Consider the following 19,311-nt stretch of genomic DNA (forward strand, 5'->3'; position numbering starts at 1 on the left):
AAATTGTCCTGAATAGCGCATATTTAAGTAAAAGGCTAGGCCAAATGACACAATTCTTGTAGAATTGCAACATTAAGCACAGGGAAACCCGATCTCCATGAAAATTCTCCCTATTCTGCCCAGGATGTGGGCGGGAGAAGTGCCTACTCTACCGATGGTGCAGGAGGTTACCCAAAAAATCGGGAGCCTCCTGCAACATCTGGGAGAGTAGGCATGTATGAAATATAGGCTGCAGGTGTACTTCAGTCTTTAACCCAGGCAACGCCGGGTACCCCAGCTAGTATACAACAAATGAGCCAAGTTACACACTGGGGAGACTGGGTCTAGTATATGCTATGTGTGATTTGTGTCCAGCATCAGAGGATGCCTGGAAACCATGCTCAGCCCCATACGTAGATAAGTAGGCCAGGCTGCAGCAGCCACTACAGGACCCGAGGGGAGATTGGCAAGCAATTACAGGAGAGGACTGTAATAAGTAAAGGTTGTGCAATTTAGCATGTATACAAAGCAATGTACCAACATGCCCATGACACAGTTGCGCTGTAGCAACTGCACCATATGGTAATGCTTGCTGCAGATGCTACAACTAGGGATGGCCATCGGCCATCGATGATTCATAGTCTTCAAAGGTTTGTGGCTGATGTCGAATGCTTTTGCTATTGATGGGGGAGAACCAGATGGTTTCCCTGATGTGTTAGAGGCCCATTTATCATTGAATATTTGATGTATAATCCCCAAAATTATACCTGAAATATCTCCGATACCTGCAACGATCCCTCCATTCCCGCTGGAAGCGCATCCCCCTTTCGTAGCCTGTCTTCCTGCATGTCCTGGATTATACATCCAGCTGCAATGCGATCATGGGTGGTACTGACGGAATCGGTATGATTTACCGCCGGACCCATGCCCGGCGGTTCAAATCCCGACAGCGGCAGCCCGACAAGGATGAAAATCCCGATTGTCCCCAGGTAAGTATTCACTAACCTATTCTACCCCCTAACCCTCCCTTAGGGGTGCCTAACCCTAATCTCACCCCTAAGTGCCTAACCCTAATCCCCCCTCTAAGTGCCTAATCCTAACCCCCACTTCCCCGCCGCCTAAACCTAAGTCCCTCGGGGGGTGCCTAACCCTAACCTCCCCCCGGGGGTGCCTAACCCTAACCCCCCTTCCCCTAGCCTAAACCTAACCTCCCAGGGGGGTGCCTAACCCTAAGTACGCCCCAGGAACCCTAAACCTAACCCTCCCCCCCGCAGCTATCCGCGCTCGGCGCCCGGCGTCCCTTCGATCGGGATACCGGGCTCCGGTCTGCCGGCGTTGGTAAAATGACAGGCGTCTACATTTAGACGCCTGTCATTTAACCCTCGCCGTGATTAAGCAGTCGGGATGCCGGCTGTTGGGATAAGGTCCGCCGGCTTCCCGACTGCATACCGTACTGATATTCCCTGATTGCATTGCAAACGCGATCATTAATAAATGGGGGCCTAAAGGTGCATACACACTGGAGCGACATCAGCTGCGACGGGAGGTGCTGGCATCGGTAAGTGCATACACACTTGCCGATGCTGGCAACGACGAACTAAGGTGGGGGGGGGGATTTGGGGGTGGGGTGGGGCAGCATGGCATTGCTAAAGGTATCCCCGGATTGAGCTGCATGTTCACGCGACTGGGGATATCGTTAACGTCCGGTGATAGCGCGCATCGTCCGTCGTTTACTGCATACACACTGAACTATATGAACGATATTCAACGATATCCTTATCATATTCTGGCCCGTACACATGGGACGATCAGACAACGATCAGATATCGTTTTCTGCTCGTCCTGCATGTGCTGGATGTTCGATATCGAACATCCAGCACATGCACCAACCACCCAATTACTAGAACGAGCGGGTCCCTATAGTAAACAGGCTAACCTGGTTGATATAGATATCGTCCATCCGTGCCTGAGCATCGATGGTCATTTGGTCTTTGGAGGGAGCTAAAAAAAAGGACGATATAAACTATCAACGATATCGTTATCGTTTTATTGTCCTTTTTATCTGACCGTGTGTATGCACCAATATCGTCCACAATTGTCATGCAGTGTGTATGTGGCTGAAGCATAACCAAATGTTTGTTTTGTTTTTTGTTTTACAAAGTGCTGGGACTCAGAGCACAACCCTGCCCCTGGTTTTGATTGGACCACGGGCCAGTCAGTCACAAAACAGGGATGACCATTGGTTGGTGAAACCATCGATGGTCATCCATTGAATGGATTGTAGCCATAGATGGCTACTTGCTATTTTGCCATCAATGATAACAATCGATGGTAACACCACCGATGGCCATCCCTACTTGTATTAGCGATGCAGATAGACACGGCTCTGTGAGGGCGGGCCTACAGCCCACCACAATATAAAGAGAGCGATCTAGGGCCACACCCATAAGAAGGAAGCGCCGGAGCCGTGCTGCTTAGTGTTACAGTAGTAGCCATATAAACGCCAGGGTGGGGCACCAACTACGAAGTATAAGCTATAGAAGCGGTGGACCGTGGCCGCGCTGACGCAGCTGTTTAATGATGTGTGACAGCCCCGGAGAAAGCAGTGCGGAGGTAGGAGCAGGATAATAGTATATGACAGGATAGGTTTGGGGCGGTGGCAGTATCATGGTCACGCTGCCTTGGTATTCAGCCCGGTGACACTGCTGCAGACCAGCCATAAGTAGATCACCGGCGCTCAGTCAGTAAGTGACGCTGTGTGTGAGAGGGATACTGTGCATTCCCCCGGGAGCAAATAATAGAGACATTATTTTTTTTATATACATCTATAAAATGACATATTTGCACAAGTCATTGTCGAGTACAAGCATCCCCCATGCCTGCAGTGTGCTGGTCTGTGGTATATACATTTCCGACAGCTTTTCAGACCGCTGTGTAAATTATCTTATCATGGGTTGGTTTTTAAAATAGTTCCTCACAGTTAAAGAGGGTAATATGGGCCTGATTCAGCAAGAATTGCAAAGCTGCATGCAGCAGCTTTGCATTGCGATCCTTGCAATTATGGTAATGCAGTAGGAGGCATCACGCCTCCTGCTGCATTACGTATCCGAGCTGCAGCATCGGATACTCTGGATCCCGCAGCCGGCCGCCGCAAATTAGAGTAAGAGGCCAGGAAATCTCCGTCAGCCGACGGAGATCCAGGTCTCAACCCTCCACCCCAACGGCAGTGACACGCCTCAGTTTCAGGAAACAGAGGCCATCGTCGCCCACTCCCCACCCACAAACGCCAGCAGACTGTCATTCACTGGCAGTCTGCGTGCGGGATCGCAGCCCCGTTCTGCACATGCGCAGGACGGGTCATGTGCCTGCGCAGATTCCCGATCATCGGGAATCTGCGTTCAGCGGTATACTTGCGTGCACTGCTGAATTAGGCTCTATGTCTACTGAACCAATATTTCCTTCATCAATCTACGAGGAACTAGTACAATTGCTAACAAAGGCTTCATAAGGGACCACACAAATGGGTGATTAAAAAAATAAAGCTAATTACTAGCGCAGCCAAAATTTGTACTTTACCTTCGCTGGTATATTTACTAAAGTGAGAGTTTTGAGAAGTGTAGATGTTGCCCATTGCAACCAATCAGATTTTACTTACCATTTAACTAGCAACTTCTAGAAGATAACAGCTAGAATCTGATTGGTTGCTATGGGCAACACAGGGCCGTAAGGAGGCCGATGCCTCAGCACAGGGCGGAATCCGCCAAGTTCACTGGCCGCAAACTGCCCAACTCCGGAGGTATGCATAAAGAGTCGGTGACTTGGACTGCTGCTGCTCGCAGGGCAACTCCGATGAAGATCCCCGCCCTTCACCTACCCCCTGGCGGTAATGGTATGCGCTCAGGGGGAGGGGGAGAGGCGGCAGTGCAGCACAGGGCGCACTGCCGTCCTTATACGGCACTGAGGCAACATCTCCACTTTGAAAAATTCTCACTTTAGTAAATATACTATGATTATTAATGTGTCTCCAAGCTTCCCACCAGCTTATTGTTATATGTACTGTATAATGATTGTTTCCATAGAAATTATTGTTTTTTTTCCCCACCAAATGCTAATACTGAATACTAAATGCTGCAGACATCTAACTGACACAAAGTGCCACTTGTACAAAAATGTATGCGTATAGGTCCATCCATTTACACTATCACTATCAGTGCTAAAATTCAGGTAAAGGCTTTATCAATGCGCGTCAGATGCTTTAAATGAATGGCATGTACATGAGGTCTAATGCTACGTGAGATTACCTCTGGAAAAGGGCAGGTATTAGGAAGGGGGTAAATCTAAAGGACATTTGTAATGTAGTTTAGAAAAATATGACCTTTCTAATGAATAATTACACTTATTTAAGCTACAGGAAATCCTTGGATGCGAAGATGCAGTCATACACAAATTTAGGTATAAAGAACATACAGTGAGATCTATCAAGCCTCTTATTGGGTGGAAAAGTGGAGATGTTGCCTATGGCAACGAATGAGCTATATGGCATTTATAAAGTACATGGTATTAAATGATAGGTAGAAGCTGATTGGTTACTATTGGAAACTTCTCTTCTTGTCGTCTACTTTTGGTACATCTCTCTAATATATATGTACGGAACCATATGCCAAGCTGTGTTTTTGCGACCGCTTCAGACACATCTGCTGGTGGCTGCTGAAAGCTAATCTTCCAGCAGCCAGGCCACCTGGTTTGGCCCATGGCTGGCGTGGGAATATCCACTCAGTTTCCTTTTGCCGGCTGGGCTACAGGAAGACAGGCTTCCTGTAGCACAAGCTCAGAGAGCTCAGGGCAGCCACGAACGCTCTCCAGATCCACCTAGACTGTGATTCTCGATCCTACGCTCAGTCTTCTGCAGCGATTTCTCCCCAGGCAGTGCCGCAGCAGCAGAGATGGGCGATTCTAAATATCAGCCATAACATTGGAACCACTGTCAGATGAAGTGAATAATATCTTCTTACAGTGGCACCTGTCAAGGGGTGGCATATATTAGGATAATATGCCCTGCCAAACTGCAAAAATTGTTCGGGAATGGTTTGAGGAACATAACAAAGAGTTCAAGGTGTTGACTTTGCCACCAATTCCCCAGATCTCAATCTGATCGAGCATCTGTGGGATGTGCTGGAAAAAGTCTGATCCATGGAGGTCCCACCTGCCAAGTGGCTTTAATGTTATGGCTGATTGGTGTGTGTGTGTATATATAAATGGGCAAAAGTATTCAGAGCTTTGCGCACATTATCTGAGCTACGGACAACACCTCCGGGTGTCCGCAGTTGAACAGGAGCTTTCTGCCTGTGGATGGGCATTGGAAAGCTGCATCCGATGGCTGTCAACCATTGCATACCCGCAGTTCCATGGGAAAAGTACTTCCATCGAATTGGAAACATCAATAGTTGATAGCCATCAGCCTCCAATGTCCTTCCCTAGCCCATAATACTTGATTATTTTTTCCTTTTAATTCAAATGGTAGTTTAAACTAAATTTAGTATCATTTTATTAACATATCTGCATATTTGTAAGAGAGGGCTTACTGCATACGTAGGGCATGGCATTTGTGCTCCATCCACGTTTTAAGTGGTTCTCATATAATTTACAAGTACCCATATTTGTACTGCCTTGCATGCATATATTATGTCCAGTAATGTGGTTTAAAATAATTATAATCAAACTTATTTTTACATTTAGACAAAGTGAAACTGAATTTTATGATTTTGTTTTGTTATGCTGTTCATACTTATATCTGTGTTGATAGTATTTTGTATATTTGCAGATGTCACTGTTGTTTTTAATGTTAATAAAGGTTCTCAGTTAATACATCACAGTAATTGTAGCAGTTGATCGCAATCCACAAGAATGTACCACATGCTTACATATTGTGCCCCAGTTTTAATCACAAGGAATAGCTGACAGTGTTGGCTAACCTTGACACTCCAGCTGTTGTGGAACTATATATCCCAGCATGCCCTCCCACAGTTTTAGCATGCCCTAATAGCAAAACTGTAGCAGTGCATGCTAGGTTATGTAGTTCCATAACAGCTGGAGTGTCAAGGTTAGCCAACACTGGAATAGCATATACATGATACCTGTACAAGAAAAAATGATTATATGGTATTAGATTAGTTGTAGTGAAATCTTGTATTCATGATTAGACCACTTAAGACATGATCAGGGACATGTAAGAGTGCGATTGTGGTGGCGAGTTCAAACTAATTAACATGGCACACCTAACATTAACATTTGTTAAATACTACTCTATCTGCGTAATGAAAATGGAAAATGTTGAATTTTATAGATTTTTATATTGATCCTAATAATAAATTCATTAAATAACTGTTCCTCTTAAATATATTAATTGTGTGGGCCCCATATTTAGGTGTTAATTAGTGACAATTAAACAGGTATGCTTAATGTACCTCTTTATTATGTTCTGTCCAGATCAGTAGCTGGCAGTCTCGCCTGTCAGAGGTACCATGATTGTTGGGCAGTTTTTATGTTTTTTCGCTGGTGATTTGTGAACACGCATCTTATAACCTCTGACCATTTGTATTCATTACACTGAAAAAAAACGGGGTGGCAAGTCGTGTCTCAAAATCAATGTTTTCTGACGATTTTCAGGTTATCTAGCTATTAATATACCTCCCAGCTAGGAAATGAACTCAAAATATTGGTGATTTGAGCAAATTTCACTCTATTACACTCCACCTTGTGTGTTCTACAAGTACAGTCCTGTACAAAGATTCTATGACAGTGAATTGTAACGTTTATTTTAGGTAAATCAAGAAAGCGAGAAAATGGAGAAACCAGTTTATGTGGATCCCGCTAACCCTGCTGTGTCACCACAGAACCGTGAATGTTATAGCCCATTGGGATTATTTGAGAAGTTCGTGGTGGAAACTCCATTTAACACCTTGTCTGATTCTAATCCTGATGTACAGTTTATCTCCGTGCTGAAATCTCCTCATGTGAAATGGCAGACAGAGCATTCTCTGGATAACCATATTTCTAAAAACGTGAATGCGCTTACTCTGAACAACACTTCAGTGATGGAGAAGATACGCTGGATGATGAATAGAGTCTCTGCTGTTAAAACTGTGAGTCCTACTTCTATTCCATGAGATTTATTTGTATTCTTTGCTCATTTTCATTAAGTTTACATGAAATGCAGATAATTGTTTTCAGTAAAAAGATTATACATAAGCTTTATTTGTCAAAAAATATTAAAAAAGGTCCAGGTCAGCAAAATAATAACTATGGGCCTGATTTAGAGATGGCAATGTTTATGTAGTTGAGTGATTATCGGTAACCTGTGCATGCGTTGGAGCCTCACTCCCCAGGATTTATGTGCAAAGTGATTGACAGGCAGGGACAGTTTGTTGGAGGCAAGACTCCAGCGTCTCAGATCTCGTGGCCATTCAGCGGGACCATAGAGTTACTCATAAGGTTAATAACTGACTGATCTGCGTCCTTGTATGCAATCACTTGGATTTGCAAAGCCACCGCTGGGTGCCTCCATTCAAATACCAGCGGCTGCAACATTTGCATATTTTCAGAAAGCCGCTGCGTGCAAATTTGCATGCGGTGGGATTAGCATACATCTCTGAATTAGGAACTGTGGGGGTCATTCAGACCCGCTCGCGAGCAGCAGTACGCTCGCAAGTGGGTCGATGTTCCCCACTGCGCATGCGCACGACGGAGGGAGCTCCGTCGTGCGCATGCGCGAGACCCGGGGAGCGAAGGGCTTTCCATCGCTCCGGGTCTCGCACCAAAGGGGGCGTGCTGTCGATGTTGTTTGACAGCACGCCCCCTTTGGTGGGCGTGCCGGGGGCGTGCCTGCCAGACGGAGGCGTTCCCATGGGAACGCCTACCGTTTGAAGCCGGCCCCACTGACATCTCTAGTGATGTCAGTGGGAGTGATTTTGGCTCTGATAGAGCCAAAATCACTCCAGGGCTTGTGGCAGGGAGACCCTACCGCAGGGTCTCCGTCGCAAGTCCAATGGTCGCGATGGTCAAGACCATCGCGACCATCTTTTTGGCCGCTCGCATATGCTGTGGGTGGTCACCCACAGCTATACGAGCGGCCAGGAGGCCGCTCCATTTTCATGGAGGAGGGCCCTGATTCAGAGCGAGCGCTCTTGTCAGAGCGTCCGGCTCTGAATCAGGCCCTCTGTTTGTCTTACAGGTACAAATTGAACTTTACTACTTAGGGGGGAATTCAATTAGCCCCGATAATTTATTGGGGGTGAAAAAAGGTGGTAGCCAAGGGCTTTAACGCCCGGGGATATTCAGTCACAGCCCTTTTTTCTCGCCCGATAAATTATCTGTTATCAGGTGTTAACACATAGGTTCGGGAACTTTCTTCAGATTCTATGTGTTAACCCGCTGTTTACGCCCGATAACAGGTTAATTATCGTGTATAAGTAAAGTGCAGTGCTGCGCGCTGACTATGGGGCTAATTGCATAGTCCTGGGGGGGATCAATTAGCCCGTGGTAAATTACTGCGACTATTTAATTTCCCCCCATAACCTCTTCATGCACTGAGGTTATTTATACCTTTACCAGCAATAACTTTTTTCTTCTAAAGATAGTTTTATGTTTTTTTATTTCAATAGAGATTCATAGTGTAGTCACTTAAGATTCCATCAGGTCTCCTATTTATAGCACAAATAAAATGAAATGCAAATTGTATCTTTTAGTAATTATAACAGCAAGTACTATTAAATAAATTTTCATGACGCTATTACCAGGGCTATACGTATTAGGGAGATATGAGTCAACAGGGTCTTTCTATCATGAAAAGGAATCCTTCTTAAATCACGTGATTTCCTGTTATAAATATGGATGCGTTTAGGGGGGAGAAGCGGAGACGTGCCGGGGCAACGTACCAGGATGTGCCACAGTTTTCCGGGGTTGCCAAGGCCAGGGTCCACGCGGGCTGATGCAGATTTCCTGGCCTTGCAGGCTGCCAGCCTGAGTAAGCTGAACTTTACTTAGAATGGCAGGTGCTGACACTATCACAACCCATGGTCGCAAAGGTGAACAGGCAGTGTCTACTGATGGTGCACGTGGATTGTTATTGCTGTCAGGAGGCGTCTGCTTCCTATAGACTCCTCGTGCTGTATTTGATATAAGATGGACGGTTTTGCACAACCGCTTCCTTGCAGCTGTACAATACCGCCCAGACCTGTATCAGGCACATTGTCAGTACTTTATATGTGAAAGATTATTAAAGGATCAGCAGTTTTGTGCACAAAATCTTCAAGCTACCTGCAGGTATATTATATATTAGACTTCATTCATGAGCAATTCAAGTGCTATTCTAGAATTAATCTACAGTAGATATAAAAAGTGTACTCTCCCTTTTTGAAATTTCAGGTTACTGTAAAATAAAGCCTGAAATCAAGATAAATCACGAGTTACTGTTGAGATTATTGTTAGGGACAGAATTACAGGAAATAGAGTATATTGACATTCAACTATTAGTGTTCACTGTAGCTCCGGCGGCAGGCAGGGCGCCGGAGCTAGAGAGGGCAACCTTGTGCGCGCGAGCCCGAAAAGGGGGCGTGGTCATGAAAAGGGGGCGTGTCTATAAGACGTGTCCCCTTTTCGTCATCCTTGGGGGCGTGCCCGGCACTTACGGACACGCCGGGCGGCCCCCAAGCGCTGCAGATAGGGAGAATAGATGCCGGGCGCATGAGCCTGGCGTCTATTCTCCGGCGGTGACCGGGTCACCGCACATTTCTTCACCCGCGGGACACTGCGTCCCGTTGGTGAGGACGGCACCCGTAGGCTGTGAGGGCAGGGTGCTTTTTGCCCTCCAGAAGGAGGGCAGGGCGCCACGCCCCGCTAAAACAGCCTAGCGGGAACGCTAACTATGTCGACATTAATATAACTGTCAACATGCTTAATGTTTACATTATGAGCATATCGACATGTTCAATATTAGGGTTCACTTTAGCTCCGGCGGAAAGGGGGCGCGGCCACTGAAAAGGGAGCATGTCGATAAGAGGCGTCACCCTTTTCGTCACTTTGGGGCGTGCCCGGCACTTACGGACAAGCGCTGCTGACAGGGAGAATAGATGCCGGGCGCATGCACCGGCGTCTATTTACCGGTGGTGACCGGGTCCCCGCACATTTCCCCACCCGTGGGACACTGCGAACTGCCGGTGGAGACGGCACCCGCAGGCTGTGAGGACAGGGCACTTTTAGCCCTCCTGAAGGAGGGCAGGGCGCTGCACCCCGCTAAAACAGCATAGCGGGAATGCTACAATATCGACAATCATGTCGACATTGTGACGATCAAACATATATACCACACCGCATAGATGATCACAGGTCATGGGCAAAACTTATCAGGGAACCGAACAAGATGCCTACGGCAACATTAAATGACAGAAATCTCCTGTATTCTGCATGCCTGGGCTATATGATTTGGGTGGTAAATCGGAAACCATTTCTCACAAAAATAAGCTATGACCTTGTAAATTTTGGAAACAAAAGCTTTCAACTATAACCAAACTATTTGGAGAAATGTCTTACCCTTTTTCTAAACAAATATGTTTGGTACGTAGACAACAAAGCCTGTCACCCAATATCATGCTTTGGGGCTACTTCTCTTCAGCTAGGACCCAAGCTCTTGTCAGGATAGAGGGCAAATTGAGTAAATATTTTGGCACAAAATCTGTTGGCCTCTGATTCCAACATTACAATCCAAAGGTACACATCTAAAGTCAGCCAGGCAATGACTTCTGAAAATAAATAATAATATTAAATATTTAAAGAAATACAATTCTGGCACAACACAATATATATAATCTTTAAATAATCAAATAAACTGCTCCTAAGAGAGTCAAACCCAATTAGCCGGCGATAAAGTACCACAAATAATTGAATTCCCCCCCATAGTGTTAATATAAGGTATTATTTATCACCATAAAACACATTAATCCAAAAGGAGTGCTATTCAAGCATGTAAAATGTAATAATTGCAAAGACCTACAATACACATTAAATCATGAATTAGCACACAACATACACAGTTAATTTGCTGAAATTAATACCCACATTAAAGCATAGCCTCAGGATTACCGCTGCAGTAGATATCCTTAATGTACATACCTTCTTATATGTAAAGGTAATATGTCCAGAAATGGAGTTTCACTTATAGAGCGTGATACTTAGTGGCTCTCAAAAGAAGAAATGGTTTGTTTTTCCTGTTTGTTGTCATTAAGTCTCCATATCATAATAGTTTTCATCTGGGGAGCAAGTTGTTCTAATAATCATTGATATAGAGAACTCGCAATTAGAAAGTAGCTAGAACCGAATAGTGGAGATACTGTAGATGGACTCCATATAATAAGCACAGTTATGCGCTGGGACTTCTTATATTAATGAACTACGATGTATAATGCAGTCTGGCAGGTGGCTGAATTATGACAGATCCAGCTCGTTTGGTTTTGGCTTTTAAAATAAAACATCCAGCTGCTGATAGAGCTTTGTAGCAGCCTCACATGTAACAATGTCCCGTACAACTGACAGACTCTCAGGCTTTGAGAAGGAACCAATAACCGATAGACTTGTAATAGACTTGCGCGGCAGCTATGTTCCACTCCAGTTGACAGTTACACACGGAGCCAGACATACAGTGGCTTACCACCGGTGAATCTGCTCAGTTTCCAGTGTTATTTTGTGACAAAAAGATCCCAGTAAATTATCGGTCAGCATAACCTCCAGGTGTCTAACCAAGTAGCAGCTTGACCGCGCTGACAGTCCTTATGCTTTTCTCCGCTCAGGTAAGTGGTGGTTTTGTCAGGAAAATCTGAAAAGGAAAATCAATTCTTAGAATAGCCCAGTCAGAGCCCAGACCACAATACCATTGAAAACCTGTAGCATGCCCTAAAGAGGGCTGTGCACTTAACATCATCTCTCAATTTGAACTTTGATAAACTTTTTTGGGCAGTGAAGCACGAGATAGAATTGCAGTCCAGATGTGCAAAGTTTATAGAGATTTATTGAAAAAGACACATCAATAATAGTGAAAGGTGGGTGAATAGTCTCCTATCTGTCTTGGGTGGCTGGAATATACAGAAACCGATAATTATGCAAATATGGGAATTAATGACTTTGGGCCTGATTCAGACCCACTCGCGAGCGGCTGTCCGCTCGCAAGTGGGTCGATGTTATGCACTGAGCATGCGCACGACGGAGGGAGCTCCGTCGTGCGCATGCGCCAGACGCGACGAGCAAAGGAAAGTCCTTCGCTCGTTGTGTCCGATCAAAGGGGGCGTGCTGTCAATGTTGATTGACAGCACGCCCCCTTTGGTGGGCGTGCCGGGGGCGTGCCTCCCTGACGGGGGCGTTCCCACGGGAACGCCTCCCGTCAGAAGCCGGCCCACTGACATCACTAGTGATGTCAGTGGGAGTGATTTTGGCTCTCAACCGCAGGCTCCGGCTCGCAATTTCGATGGTCGCGATGGTCTCGACCATCGCGGCCATCAAAAAGCACGCTCGTATAGCCTGTGGGTGGTGACCCACAGCTATACGAGCGTCCAGGAGGACGCTCCATGAAAATGGAGCCCGGCCCTCATTCAGAGCGTACGCTCTGCTCAGAGCGTACGGCTCTGAATGAGGGCCTTTGTTTTCCTTATAGCTTATTTTAGATCACTGGTACACCATTATATCTTTCTACTCCCCTTTGGATGCCATCTCTAATAATCAGATCTAGGCAGGTTGTAGTTACACTAGTTCCCACACTCTACCTGTTTTCTCTATTTTCCTTTCATACACTGTCCCTCTCCCCATTTTCTGTTGGTTTTGTTCAGTTTTTAGCACTTCCTCACATATACAGAGGGAATAAGTTAATTCATTGAGTGCCCTCCATTTACATGCTTAAACACAGATATATATACTTGTGTAAACGATACAATTTATTTTAATATTTCTGCACTCATATACTTTTTACCTTCCCAGTATGTACAGTTATACTTCCATTTTCAAAGTAAATAATAGATTGCAAAAAAAAATAAAAAATCCCCAAATGTTCCACAACTTTAGGGTTGTGCACAGTCAGGGTATTGTAGTTTTTTTTTTATAATTTATTTAACATTTCAGTAAGGGGGTGTAGCCTTCTTGTATGCACTATAACAAATTGGAGAAAAGCAACATATAACCAGTAAATAAAATATGTGTATATTATAACCAAATTAGATATATAATTATATTTCTCTATTTTCCTTTTGTATCTGGCCAATGTCCCACTCTGAGCCCAGCATACTCAAAAAAAATCTGTAATCCAAGCTGTATTGAAATGGCCCACTCTTTCACTACTTATGTGAGGCTTTGATATTACTATTCTACATTTCTTCAATTTAGTGGAGTGATATTCTTAACAACAAATTACATAGCTTCAGTGTGCAATCTCTAGAAACTGCCATTTATTCAATCTCTGGATTCTTGTTACTTGATACAAAGCTTCTTTGTGCATGAAATTGTGGCAGCACAACTTGCAAAAGAAAATGTTGATTTTTCAAGGTAATTGGTCAACTAAAATAGATTTAATCATCCTGTTTTAGCTTCTCTAAACAGCTTTTTATTCATTGCACTGGATACCAGGTAATTTACTGTAATCTACTTTCTTATCAGTCTGATTAAGCATATTGTCCTCGGTCTACAAGCCTTTGCACAATGCTGGGCAAATAATCATGTGGAATGTGTTGAGATAGAGATGTACTCTACAATGCACAAGATGGATAAGAAGGAGTTCTAGTTAAAATGACAAGTTACCTGCATGATCTTTTAGGGATCATTCAGATGGACATGTTGGAGCCTTTTCTAAAGCTGGGTACACACTAGATGATTTTTTAAACGATTTGTCAATTTCCGACGGATCGGAACGACATATCATTCAAATCGTCCAGCGTGTACATACTATGCTCGCTCCCGCGGGGGTCGTCCGTCGCTCATTCTGAAGTTCTGACTGACAACCCCATGCCTTTGGATGCGGTGGGAGAACATCATATCATATGAGCGTTCACCAGATCGTATGGTGTGTATGGACCGCACGATATGTCTCTCTCCCCCATCTGCCGTCTGCTGGGTACACAGGTCATCTAGTGTGTACCCAGCTTAACTTTTGCTAATGTTGTATTCTGACAGATGCGCTGACATGAGGGAAATGTTTGCACATTTTTGCAGACACTGGGATCATTTATACCTATGCCAAAATAAGAATACTGTTATGATGAATAGTAAAGCTAAAAGTGGGTGATAAATGCAAGAGAATTGATTGGCTCCTTCTATCACCCAAGGCTGCAAAGACACGATGCTTGAAACCCGTCCCTGTACTAAAGATAGGCGTCTAAATTCCGACGCCTATCTTTAGCCAACGCCCGGCATCCAAATGAAGGTAAGCGGGGACCGTTAGCTGTTAGCCACGTTAGGGGGGGAGGTTAGTTTAGGCACCCCCGGGGGGATTTGGGTTTAGGCACCCCCCTGGTGAGGGTTAGGTACAGGGCTGGGGGAAGGGGGAGTTAGGGTTAGGCACCACTGGGGGGATTTTAGGGTTAGGCACCCCCCTGGGAGGTTTAGGGTACGAGGAGGGCAGGTTACGGTTAGGCACCACCGGGTGAGTTTAGGGTTTAGCACCACTAAGGGAGGGTTAGGGTTGAGGGTGGGGGAGGGAAGGGTTAGGGTACTTACCAGCCTTAGTCGGGATCCTGATGGTTCTGGCTTCCAGGGTCGGTATTTAGTCTGCCTGCAATACATCCGGCGGCATTGCATACCAATTCTCAGCTAAGTACCAATGTTAATGCATCCTGACCACATAATCAAAGTTACATTTGCTGGTCATATAAATTATCCTAAACTAAAAATTTTGGGGCTAAGGGTCCCATTTATCACTAAATATTTGTGGCTTATTTCCCAAATTTTTCGAAGGGTAACCACAAATATTTAGTATCACCCACATGTATGAAGAAACGACAGCAGCAGATATCTCTGATACCAGCTGCGATCCCTCCATTCCCGCCAGCAGTCGCAGCCCCCATAGGTTTCTAACTTTGAGGAATTGCTGATGACATTCTAGGATTTATTTGTAGGGTTGCAAAAACTGAGTGAAAATAAAAATAAACATTATTATTATGTTATTTAAAATTGTTACCAAAGCAACGAGAACCATTGGAACACAAAACAAAGTTGGATATACTGATATATACAATGTACCCGGAAATAGGATTACATCTGGAAGTAATCTGGGCTTTGTAGCTCACCTGCTGAAATTGGGAGGCGGTCGAGGCGGGGCCTATGACTTTCTAGCTGCATCAAGGGTTCTGGGGGGTAGGGGGGGGCAGTTGTGCAGAAGAGATGAGAAAGGGGTGGGCCTCCCCTCTTCTCTAGTGTACAGCCAGACTGACAATATAAGTATTGTATTATATTTGTATTTATTTTTACTGAAAGCGGAACTGGAAGCGTTGGTTCTTGCATGGACATTTGCACCCAGACTGGTGAAGTGACAAATTTAGCCTTACCGTTGCAGCTATATCTGATTTTATACAACATGCAACACAAAATAAAGTTTTTGAAGGGCGCTAATAACTTACTACCATCAATTAGACAATTAAAACAAAGAGGGTCAACTGAAACATTTTCTAGGAAACCAAAATGCAGCTTCTCAATTTAAGGCCTTGGCACCTCACTAAACCAGTAGTCAAATGAAAGATCAAACATATAAGAAGGACAGGATGTATCCCCAATAAGTGTATTTGTGCAATAAACAAAATTACTTAGATCTCCAAAATTGTTAGTCCGACATAGAGACACCTATATACATTTCAAAATATCAATTTAATAATAAATTAAAAAAACACAGGTATATATTCAATAACATATAATAATTAGAGTTATAATCCAGAGCATACTATGTGTATAATAAAACACTATTAGAAATTCAGCATTAATGCAGAGAGAGATCGTAGCAATTCTTAATAATATCTGTTCAATCTGAATTACTGTAGCCGTAGTTGTTTAACTTGTATCCGTATTAAGGTTATATTATAACATATCTATAATACTTCTCAGGCATGGATGGCAAGATGGAGAAATCCTAGATCGATTTAATGTTACGTGGAAGTCGCATTAAATCTTTTGTAAAATCTCCCATTAGATGAATGTAATGTCCTGGTAATTGTATGGTAAGCACACGGTAATAATATTTACTCCTGGTTCTCAGAGCAGCACATAGCAGCCATAACAAGGCCTCTTAAAAGCCACCGCTTATTTTTGTGCTGCCAACATAGATGTATGAAGTACCGATAAATCATATATATGTTAGTGTCTATCTAAAACATGGGGCCTGATTCAGACCCACTCGCGAGCGGCTGTCCGCTCGCAAGTGGGTCGATGTTATGGACTGAGCATGCGCACGACGGAGGGAGCTCCGTCGTGCGCATGCGCCAGACGCGACGAGCAAAGGAAAGTCCTTCGCTCGTTGTGTCCGATCAAAGGGGGCGTGCTGTAAATGTTGATTGACAGCACGCCCCCTTTGGTGGGCGTGCCGGGGGCGTGCCTCCCTGACGGGGGCGTTCCCACGGGAACGCCTCCCGTCAGAAGCCGGCCCACTGACATCACTAGTGATGTCAGTGGGAGTGATTTTGGCTCTGATAGAGCCAAAATCACTCCGGAGCTTGCGGTTGAAAACCTCAACCGCAGGCTCCGGCTCGCAATTTCGATGGTCGCGATGGTCTCGACCATCGCGGCCATCACAAAGCACGCTCGTATAGCCTGTGGGTGGTGATCCACAGCTATACGAGCGTCCAGGAGGGCGCTCCATGAAAATGGAGCCCGGCCCTCATTCAGAGCGTGCGCTCTGCTCAGAGCGTACGGCTCTGAATGAGGGCCATAGTACAGAGAGATCCAAAGTTTCTGTTATTGACATGTAAGGTACAATGGGAAACTCAATATTAGCGCACAAATCATCTCTCTCGCAACGAAACAAGCAGCCTAACGTTTCTTCACTGTGTATAATAATTTAACCAGAGGTATAACTGATTTTTATCACAGGTGTAGAAAATCTTCATAAATAGACAGCACATCTTCAGAAATCTGCCCCAAAAGTAGGATAAAGTAGTATTGCTGCAACAGGTTAGTTAATTTTCAGCCAAATTAGTGACTTTGGATGTGGGAAGGTCTTTTCACAGATATATGGCAGTGCTCATTAAGCAGCTTAATGCTTTTTATATTAAACAGAATTTTTGTGATATTCAAGGGAACGTAAATTTTAGGTGAAAATCAGCTTTAAGTATGTAGAAAATAGATGGGAGTTTACTGTATGTAGGGATTGCACACATTACGTACTACAATGGCCTGCCTAGTACACATCAAGGTGCATGCCTACTCTCACTATAGAGAAACCAATGCATATCAGAACTGCATGTTGGAGTGCAGAAAGGTGGTCAAGTAAGAGTCTAACCTCCTCCCCCTTTAATACAATACATTTCGTTACTGAAATCTGTTATATTTTTACTCCTTAAATGTTGCTCAATTTTTGCCTTATCTATAGTTTATATTAATTGGAGACACACAGATGCAGTGGAAGTCATCACCCCTTGCTCAGCACTGGATCTGATTTCACAAGGCTGGTACTATTTAAGGTAAAAATAAAATAATAAAAAATGAGCAGTATGCCCTCTTCCAAATCGTCAACAGCCTGGGCTGATATCTGCTATATCAGGGAGGCCATGGGTAAATTTGCTAAAGTGACGGTTTTTCGAAGTGGGGATGTTGCCCATAGCAACCAATCAGATTCTAGCTATTATCTTCTAGAAGGTGCTAGATAAATGTTAAGTAGAATCTGATTTGTTGCTATGGGCAACATCTCCACTTTTAAAAACCCGCAGTTTAGTATGGTGTATGGTCCCTCTCCTTCAATGAAAGCAGCCCAGACTGTTCACTGCAGCGCTGATGCCTCCTCAGGGAAGATTGGGGGGTTGATAAAGAGTGTGGCACTGCTGGCTGCTTCTGATTAGCTTGTCGAGGGAAGGGCGACTTGATCATCTAGTACTGTTGTTACTAATTTCTAGGAGTAAATTTTTAAATAGGGATTTTTCATATCTGTATTTAAATTGTCCTACGCATGAGCAAGAAAGAAGAAAAGACGATACTGTTTTATCCATAATAAACAAACCTCTGCCCACTGTCACTGTCTCAGTCTTGTTCATCACCTCTGCCCTCACAGCCGGAGTCAAGATTTGGGAAGAACCCCACTGCTTTTCAGCTGGTAGCATTTGGGAGGGGTTGTGTGTTATTTTTGTGCTATAGGGGGACCTCCTGTTCTTAGTCTCCCTGTTATAGTGTTAAACAGCTCAGTGAACTGCTATGAATGTTGAAGTGTGAATTGGTTTTTTTTGCCTGTTAATTACTATTATTTTTTTAACTTTAAATGTTGCAGTGTGCAAATATAATTTCTTTCTATATTAAAGGTTGTATAACTGTCTGACTGTAATGTATCTTGTGAAGAAATTAAACGTCACGACCAGTCCAGAATGCATCTTGTATCTCTGCATTGTACTGTGTTATATCCTGCCAGGGAGTGACCTTGGGACGTTTGTCATATTAAAATATACATGTTCTGTTTGTGATTCAGGAGGAAGACTTTGTCCAGCCAAATGGTGTCAAAGTTGTATTTTATGTATGTATTTTATTTACATTTTTGTCTTACTTTACTTTTCTGCTCATCACAGAACAATATCAAGGTCATTTTGGCAATTGCAGTTATAGACAAAGATTTGCTATTCTTTGACCCACATCTATATCTGTGAACCAACAGTTTGACATTGATGTTTAACAGCATATTATGGAAACATTAATTCAATCTCTGTAATGTAGAATTTCAGTAATAACCTTTACTATATTATGATGCACAATTTGCTTTTCACAATTTATTTACTTATATATGCCATGAGTAAATAGTAGAACATTGATTACTGAAAATCTATGCTAGTTATTTAGCAATTAATATTGCTGTCTGTCCATATTGGCTCTTGTGTTTATAACACTTGAATGCCACTTACAAGGACGCTTTACTGTTGAGCATTTACATCGGTTCATCAAATGCTCTGAGGGGGTCATTCAGACCCGCTCGCGAGCGCAGGACGCTCGCAAGTGGGTCGATGTTCCCCCACTGCGCATGCGCACGACGGAGGGAGCTCCGTCGTGCACATGCGCGAGACCCGGCGAGCGACGGGCTCTCCATCGCTCCGGGTCTCGCACCAAAGGGGGCGTGCTGTCGAT

At 44.2% G+C, this 19,311-nt stretch overlaps 1 protein-coding gene across 1 annotated transcript in view; it reads left to right on the top strand.

Moving 5' to 3' along the window:
- The first annotated feature begins 6,815 nt into the window (after window positions 1–6,815).
- SPOCD1 (SPOC domain containing 1) overlaps window positions 6,816–19,311 on the top strand; it is a 218,660-nt gene continuing 206,164 nt past the window's right edge. Inside the window, exons 1-2 of the mRNA XM_088451244.1 lie at window positions 6,816–7,112; window positions 18,665–18,709. Coding sequence (XP_088307370.1) covers window positions 6,822–7,112; window positions 18,665–18,709 — 336 coding nt within the window. The 5' untranslated portion in view covers window positions 6,816–6,821. The remainder of the gene's footprint in view (window positions 7,113–18,664; window positions 18,710–19,311) is intronic.

Source organism: Taudactylus pleione, unplaced genomic scaffold, assembly GCF_031769625.1.
Source record: "Taudactylus pleione unplaced genomic scaffold, aTauple2 ptg000541l, whole genome shotgun sequence".
Classification (NCBI taxonomy): Eukaryota; Metazoa; Chordata; class Amphibia; order Anura; family Myobatrachidae; genus Taudactylus; species Taudactylus pleione.